This window comes from Phyllostomus discolor, chromosome 5 (assembly GCF_004126475.2).
Source record: "Phyllostomus discolor isolate MPI-MPIP mPhyDis1 chromosome 5, mPhyDis1.pri.v3, whole genome shotgun sequence".
NCBI lineage: Eukaryota > Metazoa > Chordata > Mammalia > Chiroptera > Phyllostomidae > Phyllostomus > Phyllostomus discolor.
The window spans coordinates 125,395,944-125,422,717 of NC_040907.2; the positions used below are offsets into that span (position 1 = coordinate 125,395,944).

General features: G+C 54.5%; 1 protein-coding gene across 1 annotated transcript in view; it reads right to left on the reverse strand.

Annotated features, from left to right (window-relative positions):
* Positions 1 to 22,134, reverse strand: part of SLC29A3 (solute carrier family 29 member 3) — a 44,342-nt gene extending 22,208 nt beyond the window's left edge. The window contains exons 1-2 of the mRNA XM_028514007.2: positions 22,029 to 22,134; positions 17,296 to 17,594 (exon numbers count right to left, since the gene is read on the reverse strand). Coding sequence (XP_028369808.1) covers positions 17,296 to 17,594; position 22,029 — 300 coding nt within the window. The 5' untranslated portion in view covers positions 22,030 to 22,134. The remainder of the gene's footprint in view (positions 1 to 17,295; positions 17,595 to 22,028) is intronic.
* Positions 22,135 to 26,774: the final 4,640 nt, after the last annotated feature.

The following is a 26,774-nucleotide window of genomic DNA, read 5'->3' on the forward strand; positions in this document are numbered from 1 at the left end:
AAAAGCCAACCTGCCCATGAGGGGGGTCAAAGGTTATGCTCGCTGACTACATCAGTCCACTTGGCCTTTCCTCACCAAGTCCTCTGCTGAAATCAGGACCATTTCTGCAGGTGGCGTGCACTGATTTCAAGGAGCTGGACATAGTTTACGTTCCACCCCGGGCTGCTCACCTCACCTGCCCCTCAGGCCATTTTGCCTTGCCACTTGGTCCCATGGTCACAAAGCCACTGCCACCACTGTCACCAGAGGGGAGGGACCCCTGTACCATTGCACTGTCTGGGCCACACCGGATCCCTGGTGGCCGGGGAGAGGCCCGGTGACACTCTCTGATGGGTGGGGGAAGCAAAGTCTCAGGAGGCAGGCTTTGACCAATGAGAGGCAGGAGATGGGAAGAGGACAGGAGAGAAAACCTCTTGCCCTTCCTCTCCCCAGTGCACTGGTCTGAAATGCGGTGGCTCCATGTGGCGTCTTCGGAGACAGCCCGGGTGCCTGAGCAACCAGGGGCGTTTGGTTGCAAAGCTGTGGCCAGGCCAGAAATATCCAAGTCTGTGTTTGCTCTCCTCCATCCCTGCCCCCCTTCCCTTTCCCTGTGCTCTTACTTCCCCAGGACTGTGCTTCCCGAGACACCATTTGCACAGAAGGCGCTGCCTTGGGCTCCTGCGTTAGAAAGCCTCGCAGTGAGGACCCTACATGCAGTTCTCGAGTCTGCGCTGCGCAGACCTGCAGCCGGCACTTCCTTCCTGGCTCTGTCTCCTTTGCTTCTAAGGGAGTGGGACCACCTCACTCCAGGAAAGATAAAGACATTTGAATGCTGGTTCAAACTCCTTACAATTAGACTGGTAAGAGTACTGCCCCCTCCAGAGCAACTGTAACTGCCATGCCATTGGGGGATATTATGTAATGCAAGGTTTTGGGATAATTCACACTGTAGTTCCCCTCTACAGGGGCCTGATTCACCATGAGAGCTCCTCAAAAGGCTCTGCTGCTATTTAGCCCACGAGATGCCCCGCATAATGGTTGATGAACATGGCCTCTACCTCTAGAGGTGAGCCCAAGGACCCCAAGGGCTAGGCGTGGCCACGAAGGACTGGAGGGCAACGGGTACCTCGTATGACAGCAGAGGCTGTGGTTTGCACAACGACAGGGGCACCGGCCCTGCAGACAGTGGTGTAGTGCAGCCCTCAGAGCTGTGAGTGCAGCAACCCCACTTACACAGTCCCCAAAAAACCCGTGCCCTGAGGGTCAGTTTGGGTCTGGCATCACTGTAGGTGAGTCAGCAAGAAGGCAGGGCTGGAAGGTGGGTGGGTGGGTGGACCCAGCAGTACAGGGCACTGGAAGATGATCAGGCCTCCCGAGCAGGTTTCTCTGCCTCAGCTGGTGGGGGACCCGGAGGCTGGTTACTCCACGGCCCTCAGTCTGGCTGGGAGACCAGTGTCCATCCAGACCAGCACTGCTCCTGTTTTAACCCATCCTCTGTTTACGGAAGATGTGGCAAGTCCCTGTGTGCCCACCACCGTGCTGGTGTTTGCTGTGTAAATTAAACTAGAGAAAACAAGGTGCCCGATGCCCTCAGGGAGCATGGGGTTTGGTGTAACCCTACGGCTGCACTACAATAGACCCACGGTGCAGTAGGAGGGGGCAGGAGGAGGGAAAGGGGTTTCCGCAGGAATTCCCCACAAGACTAGGGGGCAGTTTGCAGACAGACATAGGGAGGTGGGGTACCAGAGGATAGGTAAATGGCATTGCAAGAGGAAGGCACACGCAAAGGCACGGAGAGATGTTTTTCTTTTTGTCACTTAGGACTCCAACCCAGGTTTATGTATTGGAACGAACTCCAAGGCTTTCCTGAGAGCATCTGCAGGAAAATGCTGAGCCGAGAGCCAACTGCACTGTTGTCTCTTCAATGCAAACCCACTGGGGCTGAGGCAGGAACAGAGCCACCTCACCCCCTTGCCCCATCAGGGGGCGGATGAGAGAGAGTGGCCCCCTCAGTCACCATTCTGAATTCTCCAACCCAGTCAGACTTGAGGCCCAGCACCGGGGAACAAAGAGAAAGCTGCTCCTTGCAGGTCTCATCTAACCTCCCTGCCCCTCACGATCTCCCCTGCACTCAGCAATCACCTAGAGCTTGGGAAGCGTCAGCACTCAGCTTCTGGCAGCAGTAGCGCCAAAGGTCATCCTTGGTACCAGCCCTGTAACCCAAGCATGGGAGTGGAAGGCCCACAGGGGACCAGACGACTGACATTTGAACAAATCCGCTCACAAGTGGCCGGAACAGACTCTGGTGCATTTGTCCTTACACAGCCCGGGAGAGCAAGGCAGAGCTGGGATTGCTCCCACTTCACAGATAAGAAGCCTGAGGCCGAACAGGGTGGACGACTGTATAGGGGTGCATGCTTGGCAAGTGCTGGGGGCAGGATCTACTGATGCAGGACAAAGACGGGGCAGAGACGGGGTGAGGAGACATTTACCATCGCTCTACAAACCGCTCTAATTGAGGCTGCCGGCTTCCCAGACTGTCGCCGGGACTGCAGGACATCACTGGGATGACCAGTGGCCAGGACTACCAGCCCACGTGCCTTCCCAATAGTGAGCAGGGACAGCCTAGAGGTTCCATCAGAATGGCATCGTCCCTCCGCCCGGCTCTTAAGTGCAGGGGCCCATGCCCATGCCAGAAAATAATGGGGTTTCTCTCATCTCTGCCTGTTAACTCTCTCTTCTCCTTAAACCCCATTGTCCATTTTCCTGGGCATTTCCACAGGCCTATGGATCTGACTAGTGTTAAAAAGAAAAAAAGATGAAGAGAAAAGCACTCACTCTATCAGCTGCCGATATGGACGGACACGGTCGGCTGATAAGCACAGACCATGTCAAAGAGGCTGTGATGGCCGGGAAGCACCAGGCGGGCTTCCAGCCTCTCCGGACTGTGGGAGCCCAGCGAGGCGTCCCCCACCCTGCCGGCTGGGGTGGGGGTGGGGCTCGAAACCTGGCCTACGGTCAGACCCTGGTCCAGGGGTGCCCACGGCCAGAAGCCACACCCCCCGCCCCCCAGGTGCCAGCTATGTGCGAAGGAGCCACCTGTGGCCTGGGCACCGGGCACTGGATCACCTGCAATGGAGATGAAGAAACTCATTTCATCAGTTACACTCTGGCCCGGTTTGGGAACACCAGGAAAGGGTAGAGACGCTTTTCAAACACAATTTAAAAGCCCGCCGGAGCCAGCTGGCCAGATGTGAGGCCCATTTCATAATGGGGAACATTTCCTCTCCTCCGCCACGCTGGGAGGCTCCGTGCTAAGCGTCTCTTCTGGAAGAATTTAATTCCGGGCTCAGAGTCCAGGTAAAGAGGTTTCTTCGGGCAGGGAGGCCCTGAAATGAGCCTGTTTATCTCTGGCAGGCCCTGGTTAAGCTTCCTCTCCCCTGAATGCCATTTGGGCACTTTGAAATAAGTGCAGCAAATTAGTCATGAGCTGCAGCAGACTAACTTGGTGCTGGGCACCCGGTGGCTTCGGCGAGGCAGCCCTGTGCAGCCCCTACCTCGAGAGCGAGGCAGTAGAGACAGCCGGGCTCCTGCGGGGCGAGAAAAAGCAATTCAGGCCTGGGGGTGGCAGCTCGAGGCAGCAAAGCGTTACCTGGATCACAGGGGCATGAAATTAGTAGCAGCGAGCAGGCTGGAGCCAAGAATAGTTTGCCATTACAAGTTACTGCCCTTTGATAGCCCAGTTCTGCAGCCTGGGACGCTGCAGGGGCAGCACCCTCACCCTGGCAGAGGCCAAAGTCATTCCTGGGCACACCAAGAAGTGAGCAGAGGGCAGGTGTCCCCACAGGGTGCAGGAGCATCCTGTCTGCCCCTTCCACAGCTCCATGTTTGGGGCCCCAGCCCAGCCCGGGAACACCAATGGTGCGTGCCTGAGGGTATGCGTGAGCTGAGAGGACTGGCTGGGCAGGAGTGGGGGGAGGGCAGTGCCTGTCTCAGGGGTCAGACAGGTGAGAGAGACAGGAATCCAGATCAACCAAGGAATGATGGAGTGGCCAGGGGCCCAAGGGCAGACAGGTGAGCCTTGGAAAGACGCTGGCCAGACAGACCCAGCCACTGTAAGGATGAGGGCCTCCCGGGCCATGTCCAGGCCTGGGCTCCCTGGGACCACTATAAATCTTGCTCTTTAATAGCTTGGAGGAGCTCCCCAGTTGCAGTCCTTTTCCCCCTCATCTTCTTTGGAATCCTCGCCGGAGGTGAGCAGAGCTCCGGGGTATTTCTGGAATGAGCCCGGCCCCTGTGTGAGGGTTTCTGGGGCCGCCGCCTCCCCTCTGGGCAAGAAGCTGCTGGCTCATGGCCTAAACTGCCTTCCTAGAGATCGGCACCAGGAATCCTCGTCTTCCTCGCCTGCATTTTCCTCTCTCCTTCACTGCTGGTCCCCCCTTCTCCTCTGGCTAACAGGCTCACTCAGGTCTCCTTTGGGCGCAGGGAAAACCCTCTTTGTCTTCACTGCCTCTAGCCACCGGGCCCCTCTGCCCCTTCAGTCCGAAGTCCCTAACAACAGGACCGCGCATCCCCGCTGTGAACCACTCACCCCTCCAAGGCCTCTCCGAGGGAGGCTCCTCCAAAGGGGCCTCTCTGTAGCCCACCCGCAACCGAGGCCTGGTCTCAGTCCTCACACTCCCAATACCACGTGCCACCCCATCTATATGGGTTGAACAGTGTCCCCCCCAATTCATGCCTACCCAGGACCTCAGAATGTGACCTTATTTGGAAATGGGGTCTTTGCAGATACAATCATTTAAGACAAGTTCATACTGGACTGGGTGACCTTAAATCCAATGACGGGTGTCCTCCCTCATAGGGAAAGGACACATTGGCAGACACACGAGGGGGCGTCAGGGGAACACGGGCAGAGACGGGAGTTCTGCTGCCTCACCCAGGGAGGCCCAGGACCACTGGGAATGTGGAGGAGCCACGGCAAGGTTCTTCCTAGAGTAACGGCGGCGGCGGGGGTGGGGGGCGGGGGCCAGGAAGGGTGAGTGGTGGGGCAGGAAGCTCGGTCCTGCTGGCCCCTGGAGGCTGGACTCCTGTCTTCCAGAACCTCGAGGATAAAACCCCTGCTGCTCTACATGGGCGGGTCGTGTGGCCCATTGTGGCAGCCACAGGGATGCACTGTGTCTTCCCTGCAGTGCTCTCACTTGGACCCAGAAGCCAACTCTGCCCTCAGTAGCCGAGCCCACCTCTGCTTTCTCTGCCACCAGAGGGGCACCCTGAACCCCATCCTTAGTCCGTCTCCTCCCTCCCTGTGCTACAGTCCTGCCTCAGGAAGCTTGCCTCCCCTGGCTCTGAAGACCCCCAGGGCTGTAGCAGTCCCTGCCTCCCAACAACCTTCACGGCCAGCCAGCTCTCCTGCCTGGGCGGCCTGCTGAGCCCAAGCTCCTAGCTCCCAGCTCAAAGGCCCTTAAGAGCCCTGAGCACCCCCTCCCGAGGCTCCCTGGTCACCCCTCCTTTCCCCAATGCCCTCGCTTCAAGTTCCTTTGGTTGCCCCTCCACCCTCACTCACGTCAGTCATGCAGGACCACATCCCCATCACCTGACTATGGCTTATGTTCCCACCCAACGCCCGCACAGCTCCCCCGCCCACCCAGGGTGCCAGCCACCCCATCAGCTTCCCACCTCCCCCCTGCCTGTGCTCTGGACTGCCACCCTCTGCCTCCCCCACGCCCAGCCCAGCCCAGCCCAGCCCAGCTGTCCGGTCCTTGTCAGCCCTGCAGGGCCCAGCTCCGGTGCTTGCTTCTCCACAGAGCCTCTCCTGCTGGCTGCTCCTCAGAGCTCCTTGGTGTGCTGTCCCCTCTTTCAGGCCTTTTCCAGGATACCCTGCGGGCTCCAGTTTGGGTAAATGATGCGGCAGGTGGAGGTGAGGGAAGTGGGGAGGGAAGACTAAGGGGTGGTGTCGGGTAGCAGGCTGAAGAGAGTGTTTGCTCCAGAAGGCATGAGGGAGCTAGAGGCCTCAGATGACAAAGGACGAGGGCCAGTGGGAGGCACAGGGGGCAGTGGCTGTGCATTTATCCGTTCATTTACTCCCTCAAGAAATCTTGATCTGCTAGAGCTCGGTCACTTATTCACCAAATAACGGCTGAGCACCTTATACCTGCCCAGCCTGTGCTGGAGGCTGATGCCACAGTGCACTAGTGACGGGGGCAAAGTAAATAAATAGACTGCATTTATTATGATAAATGCAATAACAGGAAAAAAACAAATAATGGCTAAAACAGAGCCCAGTGGGGGACAAGGGTAGTGAGAGATGACCTCCTGAAGGAGGCAATGTCTGGACAGAGACCCAAGGATCAGCTACGTGAGGGGTTATGGGGAAAAGCACTCTGGACAGAGGGAACAACATACTGGCTCTGAGGCAGGAACGAGCTTGGTGTGTTCAGGCAACTGGAAAACCAGGTGGTCTTGGAATACAGAGAGTGAGGGGGCCAGGCTTGGGCGGGGCCAGGCGTCCAGGCCGGAGTGGAAGCCACTGCAGGATCCTGAGCGACGGAGAAACTCGGTACCAGCACACATTCCCTGAGCCCTTGCCACGCCCTGCTGTTCTGAATGCTTTTCACGTGTTCACTCCCCTGAAGGTCACAGCAGCCCGCGGAGGGAAGGTGCACGTTGCAGGTGAGGAAACAGGCGTGGAGAGGTCACGTACTTGCCCAAAGTCAAGCAGTGCAAGCTCGGCCCTCTGTCCCTAGAGCCTGTGCCTTACCTGTCACAGTGGATAGCCTTTCTACTTTATGTGTTTGAAAGATCACTTCTGCAGTCTCTGTGAAAAACTGATCGGAGCGGGTGCCCTGGGAGCCAGTGGCCAGTGAGGCTGAGAACGGAAGGACAGAGGGAAACGGAGCCCTAACTGTCAGGCTTGCTCAACTCGGAGTGAGTCCGGAGGGCCAGTGACTGCGCAGGGGAGGGCGGCTGCTCGGGGCAGTCAGAGCGCACGCACGTGGGGTCAAACAATGGCCCCAGGTGAGGTCCCAAACCCTGGAGTGTGGGGCCACGGAGTGTCGTCCTGGGACGACGCTCTTCCTCCTGTCCCCTCTCTCCTTGCCGCCCAGCACGGCACAACGTGCCCTCCGCCACCAGTTACAGAATAACTCATTCCTCTGCTTGTATCCGTTGAGATCAATAGATATTCCAGGCACAAGGGATTGAGTCCAAGTTCCCGCTTTCAGGGAACTGATGTTCTGGCCAAGGAGACAGTCGGTAAATGCATAAACAAGTAAACAGAGAATGCATGAGGCAGTGATAAGTGTTAGGAGGAGAAATTAAGCAGGCCAGGCACCTCTATCACAGACCCCAGAACACTAGGGAAAGAACCGTAAGAAAGTCTAGACTGGGACTGGCAGCCCACTGCCCCGGGGCCAAATCTGCACCTACTCTCCTTGGTAAATACTGGAAAACGGTCTCCGGCCAGTTTACAAATTGTCCATGGCAGCTCTCACTCTTCCAGTGCAGAGTCAAGTGGCTGCAGGAGACAGTGTGGTCACAAGCCTGAAAGATTCACCATCTGGCTCCTTGCAGAAGAAGTGCAAGAAACTCAATCAAGTTTCTGAAATAAGGAAATGGAGCTCCAAGTCACGCAGCAAATTTAAACCCAAGTCAGACACTGAGCCCGGCTCTCCTGAATCCCAGATCTCTTTACCACACCAGGTGAGCACAGAAAATGGAAACCACTGCTGCCCACCCGTCCAGCCCCACCCCCGTCAGACCTTTGCCAGCCTCCCCAACAAGGGCCAAGCCGGCCTGCAGTTTACCCTTTGGGTTCCCCCTACGTACCCTCGGGCCAGCCTCCCCAACCTCAGGAGGCAGAGGAGTGACTCAGAAACAGGCAGAGGGAAGGGTCAGGGCCAGAGGGAGCTCTGAACACCCACACCCAAGGGATCTCAACCTCTGAGGGGTGACAGCTGACTTGAGGCTAGGTCACTGCTGCTGCGTGGGCCAGCCTGGCCTTCCTCTTCTGCAGCCTGACCATGTGGCCAGGGCAAGAAGGAAGTAGCCTTCCAGGAAACTCCCCACCCACCCGCACAGCCCCGGCCTGACCGGGGCAGTTTCTGCAGCCCCCAGAGGGCTGACATGAGTCAGTGTGGCAAGGCTGACCGTGTGGGGACAGGGACTACACCCCCCGGCACATGGGTAAAGAGGAGGTGGTCTGGGGGTGCTCCAGCTGCTCTCTGCAGAAGAAAACCCAGGAGAACTACCAAGAACAGAGGATCCTGAGTAGACAGCAGCCACTTCCTCCCCAGACACGACGTCTACCCTTTGTGGAGGCTGCTTCTCTTAGGAGGTCCACATGGGTCAAAATCCACGAAACCGCATTGGCTGCTACAGGCCTTGGGATGCACACACACATACCCCGAATACACACACATATGGAGCACCCCCGAGAGGCGAGCAAGGGCCCCTCGGGCCCCTCCCAGACAACGACCCCTGGAATGAAGGCGCCGGCACAGACCCCTGTTTGGTTCTGCTCTCTGGGAGCTCGCGATGATCAATCACGTTAAGGAGACACTTGGGCACTTAAAGCCCAGGCCGTGTTCTAATTTGTCCAGGAAATCGCCTCTGGATTCTAAGGGAGTGCAGGAGGAAACAAAATCGAAGGCAGAGAGGGAGCGATCGATAGCCCAGGAGAGTCAGGGAACAGGCGCGGGTGGGGAGGCCGGGCCTTGGACACACGGGGAGAAAATAAAAAGAGGATTTGAGAACACTGGGCCACAAAACACATGACTGACGGCACTTCAGGTTGGGATTTTTCTCTCTCTCTGCAGGACGCAGCTAGAGCTAAAAACAGAAGAAAAAGCCATCACAGGTGTATTTATTGGGAATGGCACGCTGGCTCTGTCTGCATTTAGAGTCAGGGGGTGGGCAAGGGAATAAAAAAATGACTCACTTTTGGTTCTAATTTTTAAAAATTATGTAGGGCAGCCATTGGCACTAGCCTAAGCCACTAGGCAGCTGCTCTCTCCACCTGGCAGCCACACCTGTGCCCTGTGCAGGAAGCCTACAGCCCCATTGCCTAGACCCCCGGGCCAATCTGCCCCCTTCCTCTGTGGGAACAATAGGGCTCAGGCAAAATCCTGCTTTATTGAGAAGAAGTCTAGTTTGAGGCTGAGGGACAGTTACGCTTTCATGGGGGAAGGGACGGGGTGTTTCACTGGCACTGTTCTTTGGAATTCTGTCCTTAAAAAGCGGACCGCATCCCTTCCACTTGGAGTTACACTGGGCGCGCATTGTGATCCCTCTACATCCGGAATGGCTCGTGCTTCTCCAGGAACAGCAAGTGGCGCGGAGGAAGCGGCTCCGATACCTGCTCTCCTGCCCTCCTGCCCGGGGCCACGGTGCCCATGCTGACACTCGGGAGAAACAGCCAGCAGGGGGACAGTCCAGGAATCTGGCTCTTTGCCAAGTACCCCAAGAAATCTGATGCCAACTTGGATACCCCTGGGTTGTCGCCCCCCTTCTTGCCTTCACAGCTCTGTGACACCACCAAGTCACTCTTCGCCCCCACTTTCCGGATCCGTCCGTAGAGTGGGGAAAACCCACCCTCGTGGCTGGCTGCGAGGTCAGAGGCAAGCAGGTGGAGCGGGGTCTTTCACGGTACAGACTGCAGCCCACTGACAGTCACGGAATTCACTTCCCAGGCCCGGACCAGAGCTGTTCAGCAACATTCCGTTTTATCTCTGGCCGCCTCCTCTCCCAGTCCTAAAGACGGGCGGTCTGCATGCTCTCCTGGGCCGCCCCCACCGTGCGCCTGAGCCCAGGCCCTCCGTCTGCTCGCTCAGCCCTGCGTCCTCCTCTACCTCAGCACCCGTTTCTCCCTCTCTACTGGACCGTTCACAGGAGCAACAAACTGGCCGCTACTTTTCTTATATAATAAAATGAAACCGGAAAATCGGCGCTCTTCTCGACTACACCTCCCCTGTAACTCCCACCTCATTTCTACAATGAGTTGTAAAGTAAAATTTCTAGACACAGCTCTCTAGGTTTGTTGTCACCAGTGTCCCCTCCCCCATGTTCTGGCTCACAGCCACGGGTCCAGTTTTTGCCCCTTCCCCCATGGCGCGGTTCCCCAAGGCCACCAAGGACCTATACAAGGTTAAATCCTTGGCCTGGGTGGCTTATAAGCCACTTACAAGATCGGCACAGGTGGCCCTGGCTGGTGTGGCTCAGTGCATTGAGTGCCAGCCTGAGAACCAAAAGGTTGCCAGTTCAATTCCCAGTCAGGGCACATGCCTGGGTTGCAGGCCAGATCCCCAGTAGGGGGTGAGTGAGAGTCAACCACACATTGATGTTTCTCTCCCTCTCTCCTTCCCCTCTCTAAAAATAAATAAATAAAATCGGCACAGGTGACCACTTGCTCCTCCCTGAAAACTACTATCAGAGATTTTGTGAAAGTGTAGATGCTGCCTCATGAAACTGTTGATTCCATTATGGACACGCAGGTCTTGCACATTTCCTCTAGGTGACAGGCACAGCTAGGTAGGTGGTCAAGAGAAGTCTGAAAACACTGACACGGAGCCTCAGGTCTGGGTGGACAACATGGATGCCAGTGGCAGGTGTGAGTCCCTGCTGTCTCTTGCTTTGTGCCTGGGAACAAATTACTTATTTTTTTGAGCCTCGGTTTTCTTCTCTGTAAAGTGGATATAATACCTGTCCCACAGGGGATAAATGGTAATGGGAAAAAATACAAAAATTTCAAAATTTCAGAATAAATAAATAAAAATAATAACTGTTCCTTGGGGCTTAGCAAGGACCAAAAGAGATCATAAAAATAAAGCCCCTGGCGCACAGTAGGTGGCTTAACACATACTGTGGAATTAAGAAAGAACCAGTACCCTTAGGCCAGTGGCCGGGACATGGTAGAGGCAGCGAACATTACTAGGATTCCGCACAGCCCTCATGTGGCAGCTACCACGTAGGGGGTGAGCAGCAAATGTCAGAACTTCCCTCCCGGCCTATCTGGCACGCTCTGCCAGTGCCGCCAGGGGAAGTCTGCGTGCTCCGAGGCCCGGGGCCGCAGAGCCCGACCCTAAGCCACACAGCCCGTAGGAGAGGTCACCACTAGGACAGGAGCTGAAAGAGGTCCCTCTGTCCCTGTCTGGGCTCCTCCCAGCTTCTTTGGTTCCACTAGACAGACAGACGCAGCTTTCTCCCAGGTACAGAGTTTTTAAAAAGTAAACTACCCATTGGTCCTAAAACTCCTGCAGCAGGTCACAGCCTACAACCTGAGCCAGCATGGAGAGGTTACTGGCTGGTCCTCACAGTGACAGCGGTTCTCATGGCTTTACTTTCTCTTGCTTGTGCCACCCCAGGTGACAGGACATCCACCTCGGGGCCCAGTCAGTCCTTCTGCTCCTTTTCCAGGAGTCTGGCAAACAGGGGGGAGGGGGAGGAGGAGGGCGACTCTGGAGCCCCCAGCCCCCACCAGAGGGAGCATTTACCCGGAGGAAGGGCCATTGCAGCCAGGGAGAAGAATTCATCAAACCCAAAGAATTGAGGTCAGCCAAGCACAAGACCCTCCATCCATTTACGGTGGTAAGGGTCCCAGTGAGGAGTCCCGCGCTCTCTGAAGTAGACCAAGCCAAGGAAAGCCATTCCTTGGACTTCCAGCAGGGAGGCTGCTCTAATTCTCCAAGGGGGAAACACCGCCCCTGCACGCCCTCCACCTCTCCCCACCCCAGGCCCCCCAGCTTTGACAACTGTCACTGCAGGAAGTTCTTCCAGAGGGCTCACCTAAGTCTCTCCTGAAGCGGCCGAAGCCAGTTCAATGGATGCGCTGCTGGATGCACAGAACAGGCTGCACGTTAGCCTCACCTGGAAAGCTTAAAGATGCTTGTGCCCAGGCCCCTCAGACTGCACCAGAATCAGGTGGGTGGATGAGGCGGGTGGGCTTCCAAGGCTCCCAGGGGACTCCAGTGTGCAGCCAGAGCTGAGACCGACAGGGCAGGGGAAGAAGTCAGAGAGCATGCTGGTTACCACTGGCTAGCAAATGGCCCTGGGTGGCCTAAAATTTGTGAGTCTCAGTTTCTCCACCTAAAAATTGGGGGTGACCATGCGTCACACACCAGGTCATCCTGCAGATGAAGACAGCAGGTCCAAGGTGGGTGGGCATGGGCTGCACGGCGTGACCTTAGAGTCAGCAGGTCATTGTCAAGACCTCTGATCATCTGCCCTCCAGTTTCCTCTTCTCCAAACTAGTTCATCCTGGTTTCTTTTAACCCCCTCCTCCCTGAATTGGGATGTCTGCTCTTAGTTGTAAGAACAGCTCCCTATTCATGCTATCCTGCATCTTTGGTGGGGGGTGGGTGCTGAAGGGTTGGGCCAGGACCAAGATGCTGTATATGAGGGTAGGTCCCCACCTGCTGCACCAGGCCAACCTGAGTCCCTTTCCTATTGTAAGAATCCCACTTCATGTCTATGCCAACCCACGGGAAAGAGCAAAACGTCTTTGGGGGTGGCCACTGTGACCCTCAGATCTTCTTCTGCCCATTTGTAGAGCCATGTCATCCTCATTTTGGGTTGGGGTGATGAGGCTCTCCTCCCCAGCCATATAATAACTAATGCAACAAATATTTATCGTGTGCTGCTGTGTGCTGTGCACTGTGCTAGCTGTTCTGCAGGCACAGGGATACACGGTGATCTCGGAAGAGCTAACAGTTTAGTGGAGGAGGTGTCCTCATCTGTGACAGGTACTATCATCACTGACAGCAACAGCTCTGCCTCACGGGGGTGCAGTGGGGTTAAATGAGATACTGCAGGCCCAGCTCTGAGAACAGAAAGCGCTCAGTACTGTGAGTTGTGTGGTGAGAACCTAGTGGGGAAGTGCATGCAGTAGGATCTGGGGATCTAGAACAGAGCCCCAAATTCAGAGGGTAGCAGCAGTGGAGGTTTCAGGGGTGAGAGAGGCATCTGCCCCCTGCTCTGGGACTGGGCTGTTGGAGCCCCCTCTGGCCAAGGGACAGATGGGACAGCAGTAGATGGCCAAGCCTGGGTTCTGGCCCTGCTGACACCAAGTGGGACTGTGGGTCCCACCCATGACCTGGCCACGTCCCACAGGCCCCTCGGAGAGAAGCCCTGGGCAGGCCCAGGTGCACGGGAAAAACGTGTTTGGAGGGGCCACAGAAGCCTCGGGGCAGGGAATGACCAGCAGAAGGTTCAGTCACTCAGCTCTGTGGGGCAGAAAGGAGGCACCCCAGCTTACAGTCCTGGCCCAGGGGCAGCCTGCCTGTACAGGCCTATAGGAGAGGCCTCAGGGAGGGCAAACAGATCCCAGGATCAGCAATGCCTTACAAACCTGTGGGTGCGGTGGGGAGGCATCAGGGATGCTGACAGCTTGGAAGCTGGGTCCAGAATGCAGGGGCAGAGCAAAGGCCCCCGTCTGGGTGGTACAGAACTGCAGGTCAAGGGCAGGCTCTCCATATGAAGACAGAGCGCCTGCAGGGTCAGGACAGGGGTGACCCCTCTACACCGCTCTCCGGGCACGACCAGTTCTGCAATCATCTCTCTGCCTGACTTCTCCGTTAAGTCCTCTGCAGTCCTTCCTGCTATGTGACTGGGGCAGGCTACTGAACCTCTCTGAGCTCTGGCTGTTGTCTGAAAAACGCAGGGCTAATTAGAGACAATGCGTTTAACACCCCTGCCAGCACGGTGGGCCCAGGGTGGGCCTCGGAAGAGGAGGCTGTCCCGGCTGCCCCGCACCATTTTCTCACGCCAGCTCTTCCTTGTTTATGCTCTAATCTCTTTGGCTCTGGATCCACGGGCTGTGGTGGGTTCATTCAAAGTTCTTACTCCAGAGAGCAGAGACAAAGGGCCAGGTGAAGCAGATGCTTCCTACACCACCCCCAAACTGTCCGGGCAGAAGGAAATGAGCCTGGGATGGCAGGTGACCTTCCAGTGACATAATTTTGGGGGGAGGTGGCCTGTGCAAACATTCTACTGAGTCGAACCCGCCAGCCAATGGTATCCATCCCTGGGCAATATTAAAAGGAAAGTGCAGCAAAAAACAACATCCAGACCCGCAGCTAACTGAGTTGCAGGTGGCAGCTGGAGACAGATCCATCTGACTCTCCCCCTCCTTCCCCCAGAGTGGCCCTCAGGTGACAGAGCAAACCAGCCGCCTCTCGCAGGGAGATCAGGAAGACAGGAGGAAAGAATTGGGGAGGTGGGTGGCAGGAATGGGGAATTAGGCAAAGAAAAATGGCCCGCAAAATGCAGAAACGCCCCAGCATGCTTGCTTCCCAAAGCCGGCCCATGAATCGAGGGGTGACAGGTCTCTCATCTCTGATGCCAAGAGCCAGGAGCTCCGGGCACCACAGGTACTACATCTGCACCTGCCAGCACTTGGAAGAGGCAATAAAGCATCGTAGCAGGGCCTGGAATGCTAAGTGCCTGCAGCTGCGAAGGGATCGCCTTGCAGAGAGAACGGCTCACGGCAGACGTCTACTGTGCAGGGGACGTCCGCTGTTCGAGGGTCAGGCCGGCTCCCAGAGGTCCCCCGGTACATCCTCCTCTGCCCCGGCAGCCTGCTCCCAGGAGCTGGGTTGGGACAATGGTAGGGGGACAGGGCAGGTGCACGTGTAATCTGGTCCCGGGGGCCAGCCTAGGCTAGTGCTGGCCCAGACAGACAGGGGCCTTCTGGAAGAAGCCCAAGTGGGCTGAGTGATTTACCAAGGCCAGCGGAAAGCTGCACTGCTGGAGTCACTGGTAAATAAAAGTGGAGCATAAAGCACCCGGGTAAGCCAGGCGTCTGGAAATACTCCAGGGCTGCAGCCCCCAAATGATAATAATGATAATGTTTACACAGCACTTACAGCTCTAGTGCCTGCCCTGGTTCCAAGTGCTTTGTGTGCAGAGTAATTTACTTAGTCCTCACAACAACCCTAAGAAGCTGCTGCTAGCCTTACCTTCCTGTGCATACCAGGAAGACGACGCAACACAGGGAGGCCACAGAGATCAGCACTGGCAGAGGCAGAGTTGGAACCCACACAGTCGGTTTCCAGAAGCCACGCCCTCGACAGTGCTTCTCCAACTCTATTGTGCCTGTCAGTCATGTGGGGGCCTATCAGCATGCAGCTCCTGACTCAGCCCGTCTGGGGTGGGGTCTGAGACTCTGCCTCACTAAGGAGCTCCAGGCCAGCCTCCACCAAGGAACACACCTGGAGTGGGAGGCTCTAAACTACTATACCATGTTCCCAAGACAGCTCTGCAGCTGCAGACATGGGGTCGATATCACACTGCTCTGGCTCCTGGAGGCAGCCACAAATTCCCCAGTTAACAGAAGCAGGCCCTCACAAGGTGTCAGAATCAAGGGATCTCATTCAATCCTAATGTTTGGGGTGGAGCCCAGATTGGAATTTTTTAAAAGCTCCCTGGGTGATTCTGATGTGGAGTCCTGGCAGAGTCCTCCAAAGATGATAGTAAACCTCAGTCCACGTGTCAGATTCAGTCCTACAAAACTGGGGAAAGTTCCTGGGGGGTCAGATCGGGAATTTCAAAGGTGCTTTCAGGAAGGGGAGGCAAGCCACCTCCTGGGCTGGTTGCGGGGTATGACTAAGGTCTGCTAGGGTATATTCTTCTTGTCCCCTGGGGCACCCCCAGGGGAGAGGGGCAGCTAGCAACCTCCCCAGCCTGGCATGCCTTCAGAGAGTCCCTGATTCCCCATCTATGAGTTTTCAATGGAGAACAGACACCCTCCTGGATCAATCGAGGGAACAGGCTCTTGACAAAGATTAACCAAAACTCTAGGCCCTCTTCCTGCCAGGCCTTGACTTTGCCCTCACTGCCCGCTCCTGTCCTGTTCTCTGCATGCCCAGCGGGTCTCAGCAAGAATCCTGCTAAGGCAGTTTATTGAGAATGCCCCCACCATGGTAACTGATCTCCCTTGATATTTGATCAAGTTTCTCACTCCCCACCCCACACCGACCTTGGTTTAGACGTCCTTGGCCTGCTTTTAGTAAGAATCTCCCTACCCTTGGTGGCCCCTCTTAGTAATTTTCCATCCACTGACCCCCCCTCACTGTGTTTCTCGGCTATTAATCCCCACTTGTCCTTGAGTAACTGAAGTTGAGCCTGATCTCTCTCCCATGTTGCAACAGTCTTGAATGAAGGCTCAGGTGGCAAATTTTTTCTTCAATGCTCCACCTGCCCAAGAGAAAAGTCTCCTCACAAAGTGGGCAGCCGTAGGTGGCGAGATGGGGCTTGGTGCCACTGCCAACCAACCAGAATTGAGACTCCTCACTTTGCCACTTAAGGCCTAGGCAATGATCTCAGCCTTATTTCTCTCTGGCATGCACCTCAGCTACAGCAATATTAGATGCTTCACTATTCCCCACACACACCTGAACTTGCTCCCATCCTGCGTTTGCCCAAGCTTTTTCTTCCACCTGGAATGACTCCTCCCCGTTTTTCTAATCCACCTGCTCTGATCCACAGTGACAGGCTCTGGAGACACTGTGACCAGGAGACACAGTGACAAGACTACTTATCTCTGAGTCTTAATTTCCTCCTGTCCTCCAGAACTATACAACCACTCATTTTAGCTGGGTATGGAGTTCTCTGGGGCAAAGACTACATTTTCCAGCCTCCTTTGCATCTCATGTGGCCACATGACTGAGTTCTGACCAATGTGATGCAAGCAAAAGCAAAGTGTGTTACTTCCAGTTTCCTTTTGCCTCTCTTTCTCCTCTTCCTATTTGATTTCATGGTTGGAGCTCCAACAGCCCCCCTGGACTGCGATCTTGAACTTAGAAGCTACACACGATGAAACAGTTAGGTTCCTGACAACATGGGGCATCGCACCAGACTTGGGCTGCTCCCTCCAAACCTGAACGTAAGAGAAAAATTATTTTCCGTCTTATTTATCGACTGCTTTTTGGAATTTTCTAAACTAACTGCTGAACTTAATGCTATTAGATCCACCCTTTTGAACCCCTGAAGGCATGGACTCTGAATTCTTGGGGTTACCACACTACACTGTAGACAATTGCTGTTTGCATCTTCTCCCCAAGTTAAACAGCAGGCAATCAGGAGGCCGGGAATGTGTCTTATCCACTTCCGTCCTCGCCTGCCACATGAAGCACGGGGCCTCATACATAGCACAAAGCAGGTCTCAGGACTGGATTGAACTGTTTCTACTATACTCCACATGGCTTCCCAATTCGCACACCGTCAGCATGCCACAATCCTTCCTGGCATGGCGTACCTGAGTGAGGCCGCCCTTCACCTCATCCCGGTTGAGTGCACCCTCGCCTCCCAGGAGGAACACACCCTTACCAGGATGTCTGAGTCCTCACTTTCCTCCCCTGGGGCTGGGCTGGAGCAGTTGCAGAGTTTGAATATCCAATACTCCTTGGCAGTGACAAAGAAGTTCCACGGCAGAAGGCCGCCGACGCCGAGGCTGAAGAAGATGATGTAGGCCCCGTTGAAACGGTCCTCGGGCCTCTGCAGGGGGTGCGGGGGGCAGTCCGGCAGCTTCCCGAGCAGCGCTTCCTGGTCCGTGTGGAGAGAGCTGCTCGTGGTTCTATAGGTGGAGTTGGAACTGTGACGAAAGTCATCCTCTGAGACAAAGGCCACTGTTGAAACACAGAGACAGAGATGGGGCAGGCGATCAGAAGCTAAAGCTGGGGACTCACCCGCTCTAAAAAACTGACCATGTACCGGGGGCTATGGAGTCACCAGGGCACCATGGGAGAGCTTCAGGTTTCAGCATCAGGGAAAAAAACAAGATGTCAGAGCTGTAAGCGACCCCGGGGTCACCCTCCCACCCCATGTAGGGCAACACAGGTAGTAAACCAGTGTGTGGCTGGTGGGGAGTGAGGCAATGCGGCATAGTAGGGCCTGTGGCAATCAACCTGGATGGACAAACCAGGTCCCAAAGGCTTCACGTGTCTCTGCAGCCATAAAAATGGAATTAGGACCCTTGATGGGCAAAGAATACACTCTCAACGCTCTTCAACTTTGTGTGAGGAAAGTAAGGAGCAGGAGAATGTGCTACTATTTGTGCAGAAAAGCGAGGCTGGGGCGGATGGGGAGGGGACCATACACAGGAGTGTCTGTGTGATCTCTGCGAGGACACAGGAGTGATTTCTGGCAGTGCTGCCTCTGCGGAAGAAGGACAGGGACAGGGAAGGGGGGACTGCACCTCATACTCTTTCATACCTTTTGAATTTTGAAGTATGTAAATGTATTATTTGTCCAAAAATAAAATTATAAATAAAAATAAGGGCATTCGACAATCTTCAGGATGGGAGAACATACTTGCTAATACATCTAATAAAGGATTAATATCCAAAGTTTATAAAGAACTTATAAAACCCAACACTAGAAAACAAACAACCCAATTAAGAAATGGGCAAAGGCCCTGAATAGACACTTCCCCAAAGTATCTATTCAGACATACAAAGAGGACATACAGATGGTCAATAGACATGAAACAATCCTCAACATCACTAATCATCAGGGAAATGCAAATTAAAGCCACAATGAGATGTCATCTCACACCTGTCAGCATGGCTATCAGCAACAAATCAACGAACAAGTGCTGGTGAGGATGTGGAGAAAGGGAAACCCTTTTGCACTTTTGGTGGGAATGCAGATCGGTGCAGCCACTGTGGAAAGCAGTTTGGAGATACCTCAAAAAATTAAAAATAGATCTGCCTTTTGACCCAGTGATTCCACTTCTGGGAATGTAGCTGAAGGAACCCAAAACACTAATTTGAAAGAACATAAACACCCCTGTGTTCACTGAAGCATTGTTTACAATTGCTGAGATATGGAAGCAGCCCAAGTGTCCATCAGTAGATGAGTAGATAAAACAACTATGGGACATCTACACAATGCAATACGATTCAGCCATTAAAAAAGAAAATTTTACCCTTTGTGACAGAATGGATGGACCTGGAGAACATTATGCTAAGTGAAATAAACCAGTCAGAGAAAGGCAAATACCATACGATTTCACTGATATGTGGAATCGAATGAACGAACTGAACTAAGAAGCAAAATAGAGACAGACTCATAGATAGGGAGCAGGATGACAGCCAAGGGTGGGGTGAAGGGATTGAGCAAAAAGGAAAAAGGACTCATGGACACAGACAACAGTGCGGTGATTGCGGGCAGGAGGAGAGTATAGGGGGACTGAATGATAATGGGAAAAATACACTAATAAATAAATAAACAAGCAAACAATAAAATAAACAAAAGTATTCAAATTAAATAACATTTTTGAATTAAAAAATATTTTATTCTCATTGAAGAACATTTTTTTCATTGTCTTTTAGACAGAGAGAAACCGATAGAGGGAGACAAAAAAACAACATTGGTGTGAGAGAGAAACATTGATTGGTTGCCTTCTCATATGTGCCCCAGCTGGGAGTTGAAGGCAAAATCTGGGCATGTGCTCTGACCGGAAGTAGAACCTGCAAGTTTTCGATCTGTAGGCTGATGTTCCAACTGAGCCACACTGGCCAGGGCAATAACATTTTTTTAAAAGTCGATGGTGTCTACAGCTGCCTCCAGAAGCCAGTTTGAGACATATATTTCTGGGGAATTTCATTACTCGGGAAACAGAGGTCTATCCAGGGAAGTGGAAGGTCACCAGCCAGGGGAATAGCCAAGCCTGGGTTTCCGACTCCTGCCTGGACCCCCACCTCTATTCATCACATCCCACCAGGAGACAGCCACTCCTGACCTGTGGTAGCCCAAGACAGAGGGAAGGTTCTGGGTTGCCAATAACTATTGCCTACCTGGACTTAGGCAAGTCACCATGTTTCTGAGCCTCAATTTCCCCGTCTGCAAACCTAGGTTTTGTTTTGTTTCTGTTTTTTAAATAAAAACCTAAGACTTTTACAATGGTTATGTAACTACAACTGACTGGCAATGCCTGGCCTGTGACAGTGGCTGTTGCACAAACATCAGCATCTTCCCTGCCATCATGGGCTTGTCACCTGGCTGGCTGGCTGGCTGGCTGCTGAATTTGAGTGCAAGGTAGCATACCTACTTCTATGCTCTATATAGCACCCGGGATGTGGCAGTGACTTGATAAATGGAAAATACTTCCATAAAGCTGAGGATGGGATACTCTAGTCCCTTCTGCAGTAGCTTCCTCCCTCCCCAATAAATTGATAAATAAATGTGTCTCGGCTCACATGGGAGGCTGAGCCTTACTCAGAACATCAAGCCAGGCAGGATGGAACCTTTCTTCCCCGGTGACGGGGATGTTCTGTCACATAGGCATGGAGCCTCTCCATTATTTCAAGAGAGACTCACAACATTCCTCGGAATTAGGCAGGACAGGAATTACTGCCTCCTTTTTTTTTCAGATGCAAAGAATTAGGACTTGATTTGTCCCATATTCAAATAGTAGGAATCCCCAATAGTTAAAATGAAATCCAGTACTCATCCATGCTGAGGTCTGTGCCTAGCACTTGAGCCTGACAACAACCTCATAATATGGTAAGTACTATTCTAAGACCCATTTAATAGATGAAAAGTGAGGCTCAGAAAGGTTGAGCAACATGCCCAAGGTCACACAGCTACCAAGTGGCAAGGGTGAGGTTACACGGCCAAACAGTCTGGGGTCCAAAGGGACTCCTTGGCCTCCTGCGTCTACAGGCTCCGAGCATAGACAGGCTCCTTCAGGAAGGCCTTGTAGCAAGAGAGCTGTGAGCAGAGATGAAGGCAGCACTACAGGGCACCTTCATCAGTGTTGCTGAATGGATGCACTCTGTGCGGCCAAGGATATTGTCTCGTCTGGTGGGGGCATGCATCCTGGAGCAGGCAGGCAGGATGCTGCTGGCTGCCCGCATTCAAGTCAGCAAGTCTATTTTAAACTCCCCTGGTTGAGCAGGGACTTTTCCCAGCCTTGATTCACAGGGAACCCAGTACTAACAAACTAACCAGACATTAGTGCTTAAAAATTCTGACTCATGTAGGACAGTAGAGAAAGAGCCAGCGGTTCTGAAGCTACAGGGGTGGGTGCAGAGGCCAACAGCAGGGTTATTTGGGCTCATACTTGGTGGAGGCCCATTCTCTGCTCCAGGTACCTATTTATCCAGGACTATTCAGCCTTGACCAAGCTTCTGAAGGAGCCAGGAATTTTCTCTAACCTGGGTCACAGGCCAGACCATTGGAGTGAGCAACGTCTCATTACTCTTTATAAAAACTAGCTGCTGGCTTTTGGATTAAAGAAAGCAGAAGAAAAAGGAAGGTAAAGAAGAGTCCCAGCATCCCCAGGATGAGCTGGCTATGGCTGGTGCATTTCTCAAGCACCCCCAGGAACTGGCCACACTGGGCCTGGCTCCCTTCCTGGGTGATGGGGGCAAGGGGCAGCCCCTACACGAAGACGCAGAAACTGCCGGGCCTGGGGCCACTGCAGACAGCCATCTGGAACTGGGTGCGGGTTCCGACGAGGTTTCTTACTCTGGCTGAATCAGTCTCCCCTCTGTGCCTCATTTTCCTTGTCTGTAATGTGGGGGCTTGGGGGCTGGTGAAGCTAGGTTACCCAGTGGGAACGCACTGCTGGGAAACGCAAGGCGCCCCTCAGAGGCCATGAAAGAACTGGCCTTGGCGCTGTAGATATCCCAGCCTCAGGCTCCCTAATTTGGACCAAGAGTCGGCTACCTTCTGGATACATTGGGCTGAGTTGTCCATACTCAGCCCACCCCACCCCCAAATCCAGGCGGTGTGGTCCAATCTCAGGAAATGCACAAGGAGGAGGATTGGAAGGAAGAAGATAGAGACCTCGAGAAAGACAAAGCGAGAAGAGAGTGGGGGGAGGCGGAAAAGAGTGGGTAGGAAGGCGAGGGACGCTGGGGAGGAGGACACGATGGGAAGTATGCAGCGAGAGGGGCCCGGCTGGCGTCCTGAGCTCCCGTGGAGCAGCCTCCAGAAGTGCCCAAGGTGGGGAGGAGGGGAGGGAACGCCGAGAGCGGGAGCCCAGGGCCGCCCGGGACCCTGAAGAGCTGGTTGGTGGCCAGGCCGGCACCCAACCTCCGTCCGGCACTTACTGTCGCCACCGGGCCACCGCTACCGCTGCCTCCTCGGCCGTCGTGGCCAATGCGACTCCGGGCTTCGCCGGGCCACAGGCCGGGCTCCGCCCCCAGGCCCCGCCCCTCCCGGCCCCTCCCCGCCTCTCGGCCCCGCCTCGCCTTCCGGCCCCGCCCCCGCCGCCGGACGCTGACTCGGACGCCGACGCGCACGCCGGCGCCGAAGCTTCTCCTTTTTTGCAAATTCTTTCGTCTTCTCCCGGCTCTCCTGCGCCCTTTCTCTTGTGGAGGAAATGAGGTGCCGGCCGCTAAGTAGACTGCCCCCGCGAGCGCTGAGCGCGCGGTGGAGCCGCGTCTCAAGGCTGCTGAAGGGCGCCCGTTAGTGCACCTTGCAGCGGACCCCATGTCTCAGTCCTGCCCCTCTGGCTCCCAGAATTTTCTGGCTCGCCCCCAAACTCCCACAGAGGGCCCCCTCTGAGTGCAGTCTCCCACTCCTTTGATCCTCCTGCTTTCTCCCCCCACCCAGCGTCACCTCATGGACCCCCTCCTGTCCCAGAGCCCGGAGCTGGCCCCAGCCACCCCAGGTTTGCTCATAGTGTCAGGCCTCCTGAAGCTTTTCCTTATCACCGTCGCACCGAGGCGCCGCGGCAGTTGGGCACACAGCCCTCAGGACCAACCCACTCCACCGGGCCCTCCCAGTAGCTGCCAGACCTTCCTGTTTGAATTACAGGTCTAGGGGGCCACTTGTGTCCAACCCTCTCTTAGGCTGTGTCCTTCATACGCACTGTCTCATTAACTGTCACATGCCCTGAGGGGCGCGAGTAGCACTGCACTTCTTTTAGGGATGTGAGAAAGCAGGACTTAAGGTTAGCTAAGATGGAGATGGGAGCAAACACCAGATCGGATTCTCAAATCCCTGCCTAGCATGCCTCCCCCTCCCCCCACCCACCATTTGGGCAGCCTCAGTGCTGGGTGCTCTCAGGGCAAAGTGTGGTGGCATCCCTGTTTCATGGTGAGGCTCCTGGAACACAGTGTGCTTCCTTCATTAAAAAGACCTACTATGTGCCAGGCCCTGCAGTGGGGCCATGTGTATATTGCAATATACTAAGAAATATGGTACTTTTGATCTGTCCACTATTCCTGGCAGGAGAGCTTCTAAAGCATTGAAATTTCCTGAGTGATAGGGCAGATGGGAGTGTCTATGGTTATTCAAAACAAGCTCCTTTCAACGAAGTCAGAGTTTATGCTAATGAGGTAACTCTTGGTAGGGCCCTAGATAGCTTCTGGGTGGGGGTTGGTCGTTGGTCAGGCCAAAGGGACCGTCTGTGGGATTAGGATTGGAACTCTCTTCACCACGCCCACCTCTGGGAACGGAGAAGGGCTAAAGATCCGCTTAATCACCAGTGACCAATGAGGTAATTAAGCATGCTTACATAATGGAACCTCCATAAAAACCCCTGAATTTGGGGTTCAGAGAGCTTCTGTGTTGGTAAACACAGCCATTTGCTGAGAGGGCGGCATAGCCCAACTCCATGGGGACAGAAGTTCCTTTGCTCAGGACTTTGTGCCCTGTTTATTTGTCCCCTTTATAATAAGCGAACACACTAAAGTAAGTGTTTTCCTGGGTTCTGTAAACCATTCTAGCAAATTATTGAAACTGGAGGTAGGTAGGAGTTGTGGAAACCCCCAACTTTGTAGCCAACTCAGAAGTTTGGGTACCCTGGGCAGCCCATATTTGAGACTGGTGTCTGAAGTGTGGGCAGTCTTGTGGACTGACCCCATAAATCTATGGGGTCCGATGCCAGCTGCAGATAGATAGCATCAGAATTGATCGAACTGTGGTGTCTAGAGAGTTGAAGGGTTGGTTGTGGTGTGGGAAAACCCACCCATTTGATGTCAGTAGTGCTGAAATAAAGACAGTGCAGAGGCCCAAAGGTGCCAAGGGCTGGGGTCTGGTTTCGAAGGAGCTTGCACACTCCCCAAGGAAAACAGGATAGTGTGGGGGAGGGGCATCAGGTGGGCAGGTGACGGGAATCAGCAAGGACTGGGCACCGCCCACCCTTGCTGCGGCCTCATATCCTCGTTGGCCCTATTTTACGGGTCACAAGCCCAAGCCTATAAAATTATGTAGCAAGCCCAAGGCCCTGTGATGGTGAAGCCTGTGTTTACCCCTTGCTGTGACTCTAAAGTCCTCACCTGTTTTCTGTTCCACCATATAGCTCCCCTAAGGGCCTGGAGATGGGTACAGTGGACAGTGGGATGGGGGGAGGAGGCCTTCTTAGGAGGGGTGACCTTGGACCTGAAGCTTCAGGACCAGTGTGGCCCATTGAGAAGAGCAGGGAGGATGCTCAAGGAGGAACAGAGAGCTGGAGCAAAGGCAGAGGTGACAGCAGTGATCTGCCCTTGGAGGGTGATAGGTACGTGGTGAGGCCGTGAGAAAGGCTGGGCCTGGCTTGAGATGCCTCCTGGGAGCTAGAATGGGCATGTGTGTCCCTGGAAAGTGACCAGGGACCAAGGCGAGTCTGCCCGGGCATGCTGTGGAACGTGTGGGTTCTTGACATCGTGCAGGAAAGATCTGACAACACAAGTTCGGGTGATTTTGAGAGGACATTCACTAAAGCTGGCGACAGGGAAACAAAGGAAGGGCTTAAGGTAGAGGAGGCAAGATCATAGCAACAGGAGTCAGCCCAGGGGAGCTGCTTTTTGGCTCTCTGAAAAGTCAGGCAAAAGGAGGGCCCTTGGAGGCAGGTTCAGGGGTTACCCTGGGATGACCTGCGGCTGCCTGCTCCTCCACTGGTTGCAAGTCTTATCGGGACCCTTAAAGCTTAGGAGGAAGAGAGCCAAGATCCGTGCCGGAGGAAAGGGAGGCACTGGTCTGTTCAAGGCAGAGGGGCCACATTGCATCCTTGGTCTTAGGGTTTTTATCTGTTTTCTAAAGGCTGGGATTTTAGGGGAGGTCTCAGGAGAGGACAGTGGAAGGCTCTCATGGCCTTCCAGGTGTGCCTTTAATATGCTGATTGAGCACGTGCAGGGGTCAGGGTCCTTGTCTGCTGAGGCGGGTCTGCCCCAGCGCTGGCTAGCACGTGTGCACACCATTCGCTCCTGAGCATCCCTGGTGAGGGAAGATAGACCTTGCGGTTTATCAGCTGGGTGTGAATTGCTTGGCCGGTGTGTTCGGCCCTCTGTCTCAGTTTCCCCGTGCCACTCGCCAAGGAATTTCCCAGCTTCTCACTGACTCCCTCACATAGACATCACCCTGAAGGCGACAGGACTCCGGAAGAGTTTTCAGAAGAGGAGACCAGGCCCCAGCAGTGTTTTATTTTATTTATTTTTAAATTTTTATTTGTTTATTTATTTTTAGAGAGAGGGAAGGGAGGGATAAAGAGAGAGTGAGAAGCATTGACGTGAGAGAGAATCATTGATCAATCGCCTCTCGGGTGCACCTTACTGGAGACTGAACCCGAAACCGAGGCATGTTCCTCAACAGGGGTTCAAACCGGTGAACTTTCTCTTTGTGGGACCACACCCCACCAACTGAGCCACATTGGTCAGGGTCCATTGGTTAATCAACTGGGCAGATGATCTCAGGGGGCCCAGAACTTGGCTTGGAGACTACTCTGCCGTCAGAACCCCAGCCTTCACACCCTGCCCTCAGCCTGCCACAGGTAAGGATGCAGGTGCTCCCAGAAAGGAAGCAGGAAGCTTCCTAACCATCGAGGTCCCTGCCCAGTCAGCCAGCCCAGAGCAGGGATCTGGAGGACTTGCCAGGGCCTGAAGTCTGGTGACCGTAGATGGCATGGCTTTGCAGTTGCTGCCCCAGAGCTCAGCCACGGCACAGTGCCCTTGGAGGCCGTGGCCTGGGTAGGGTGGTTAGAGGTTTGCAGAGCACCCCGCACCCTGCCTGCACCCTGCCCCAGGCTCTCGTCTGTCCTATAACCAGCACCCGAACACTGGCCTGATTGTAAAAGGCTGTGGCATGTACCCAGATTTGGGGGCCTCTCCCCTGGGTCCCTGTTCCTTAAAGTGTCAGAAAGCCCCCAGCCCTGGAAAGGAAGGTGCTTGATGTCCCTGGGGGGAGTATTGGCTCCAGGCTTGTGGCCTGAGGGGGCGTGGTAAAATTACGAAACCTCTCTGAAGGCCAGGGTTCGAATGGAGCCATTGGGAGGATTAAATGAGGCCACAGATGCCAAGGCCTCACTGCAAATTTCCTTCACTTCCCAGGAAGAGAGTTTGTTTTGGAAGGGGTCCTTGGGCCTTAATTTTAGCCTTCATCACACTTGAAGAAAGCATTTCCATGAACTTTCATTTTATCCCCACAACCCAATGATATGGGGCTGTTGTCCCCAGTTTACAGATGAGAACACAGAGGCTCCCCAGGGCACAGGTTGGCAGCGATGGAGGGGCGGGCTGCGGAGCCAAGGCTCTGTCTTCCACACCAGGCACGCAGTGAGGCTGAGAGGGGAAGGGACGGCATAGGTGACAAAATTCCTTGGGTCCGGTGAGGGCAGCAAATCCAGCCCCCTGGCCCAGGGACCAGTCCCTGGCCCAGCCCCCAAATCGTGATTTCATCTCTTTGGTGCTTCAGCACTTTGTCACCTGACTGCTTCCTCCACGCAAATCCTCAGTGGGATGCATCATTTTGATCTTTCCTTTTGGAGAACATGTGTGTATGTGAAGGAGTGAAACAGTTTCAAGACACCTGCTGATGGAACCAGAGGTACCAGGAGGCCCCCTCTAGTGCTCAGAGGCTGGGGGCTTCCTCCATGT